The 1,746-nt window shown below is 42.6% G+C and overlaps 1 protein-coding gene across 1 annotated transcript in view; it reads right to left on the reverse strand.

Annotated features, from left to right (window-relative positions):
• The window catches only part of ABCA9 (ATP binding cassette subfamily A member 9), a 50,215-nt gene that overhangs the window by 16,977 nt on the left and 31,492 nt on the right, over positions 1-1,746 (reverse strand). Inside the window, exon 25 of the mRNA XM_019623804.1 lies at positions 155-262. Within this exon, the coding sequence (XP_019479349.1) occupies positions 155-262 (108 nt within the window). The remainder of the gene's footprint in view (positions 1-154; positions 263-1,746) is intronic.

Genomic DNA, 1,746 nt, shown 5'->3' on the forward strand with positions numbered 1-1,746 from the left:
TTTATATTTGCCAAATTTTTATTAAAATGCTTGATTGGTCACAGTTTTGGGCAATAGATTAGGTGTACCACCTACTTATAATGTGATGGTCATAAGATGGGGGAGGGCTCTCTGTGCATTAAGAACATGAAAAGAGTGTGTTAACGTTTCTTACTTTATAGTCACTGATGCTGCCCATCGCAATGTAAGGAGTAAAACAAGCTGCCACAGGGATCCAGAAGAAGACATTACTCATGTACCCATACTCGTCAGACAAGTGCTCCTGAAAAGATGCAGAACAGTAGCTGATGGCAACTGGGTACATGGTTCATTGGTACTTGAACTAAATCACTCGAACAAATCAATCAGCCTGACCACCGAAAGTACTCCCCAAGGTTCCGTTCTCCACTTCTTATCGACTTTCATTTTCCAGTCATGAGCTGTAATGACTCGGACACTTAGAACATGCATCCCGATTTCCATATGAAGAAGCAAACTCCACAGGTTGCATGAATTGGCTAAGGTCCCCCAGTTAATAACTTGTGAGGGAAGTGCAAAACTTCTGCCCTCTGACTTCATGATGACAACATCTAGGCAGGTGTTTGAATAGACAATAGAGTTTGTGGACTGTCAACGGAGGAGCCATTTTGCCACTTTTAGAAATTGGTGCCCAATCAGTTCAGTTCCACATTTATGAAGAATCATCCCTCTGGCTCAACATAATGCATAAGTAGCAAATATCCTAGCCTTCGGGGGCCTGGTAGATTCTAAATTAATGAGTAGGTGGGATGTTAGGAAATAATAAAAGTGATGGGGCTTGAAGAAAAGTGGTCAGCACACATTCCACATGAAGGCACTAAATTTAAAAAATGTCAAAGTCCTGTACAGGTTAAAGAGAGCCTTGGGTTTTGCTAGAAGCTTTGATTTGATCTACGACCAGTTGCCTTACTACATTGCAAATTGTCTGAGGTCAGGTAGCATGAGTTTTGAGATCTCCTTACTTCTTTCTTCTCTTTGTCCATCCTAAAACTTAGTGCCTCTCTGAGCTCTTACAACATACAAAACTGCGTGAATATAGGTGCATATGTGGAGATGAGGCCCTAGGGGAGCAAACGACACCAACGACCACATCACCCATTTGACATCTTTACCTACAGCCACCCTTATTGGTGGTCCAGGTATGGAAGATCTCTGGGGATGGAAGAGTCACAATTAGTATCAACTCAACAGCCACCCCCTTACTCACAGCTTGATTCATAAAACACATATTATATCCATGTTAAATTATATCTACCCACAGGGTTCTGTAGTGCTCAGCCTGGAGGGACCCACAGAAAGATCCTTGATGTCAACTGGGTAGTTTGGTCAGATGAGGACATGCAGGGGTGGCTGGTTGCGAACACTTCAGGACACTCTGATAGATGGTTAAGGTCACTGAGTGGGCTCAGATGCTACAGTGAGCTCTGTGCTTTAGGATCAAGGAGAATGGGCTTGCAGAACTGGTAGGAGAATGCCAGATGTTGGATGGGGAAATCAGCAGGGGCAATTCAAAGAGAATTTATCTACACGTGAAGTCAAGGTCAGCTGGGCTGGTGGGTAGCAAATATTTTGCAGTTAATACATCTGTTTAAAGGGAAGGACTTAGATCAGGTGATTTGCTCATTCTTGGAACCACCTTATTTGTGGTTATCCAGATAATTGATTAGTCTCTTCAAATATAATAGCTAATGGAACATATCAGGACCTCTATATGCTGCAGTTTTCTCA

Source organism: Hipposideros armiger, unplaced genomic scaffold, assembly GCF_001890085.2.
Source record: "Hipposideros armiger isolate ML-2016 unplaced genomic scaffold, ASM189008v1 scaffold_562, whole genome shotgun sequence".
NCBI classification, from domain to species: Eukaryota; Metazoa; Chordata; class Mammalia; order Chiroptera; family Hipposideridae; genus Hipposideros; species Hipposideros armiger.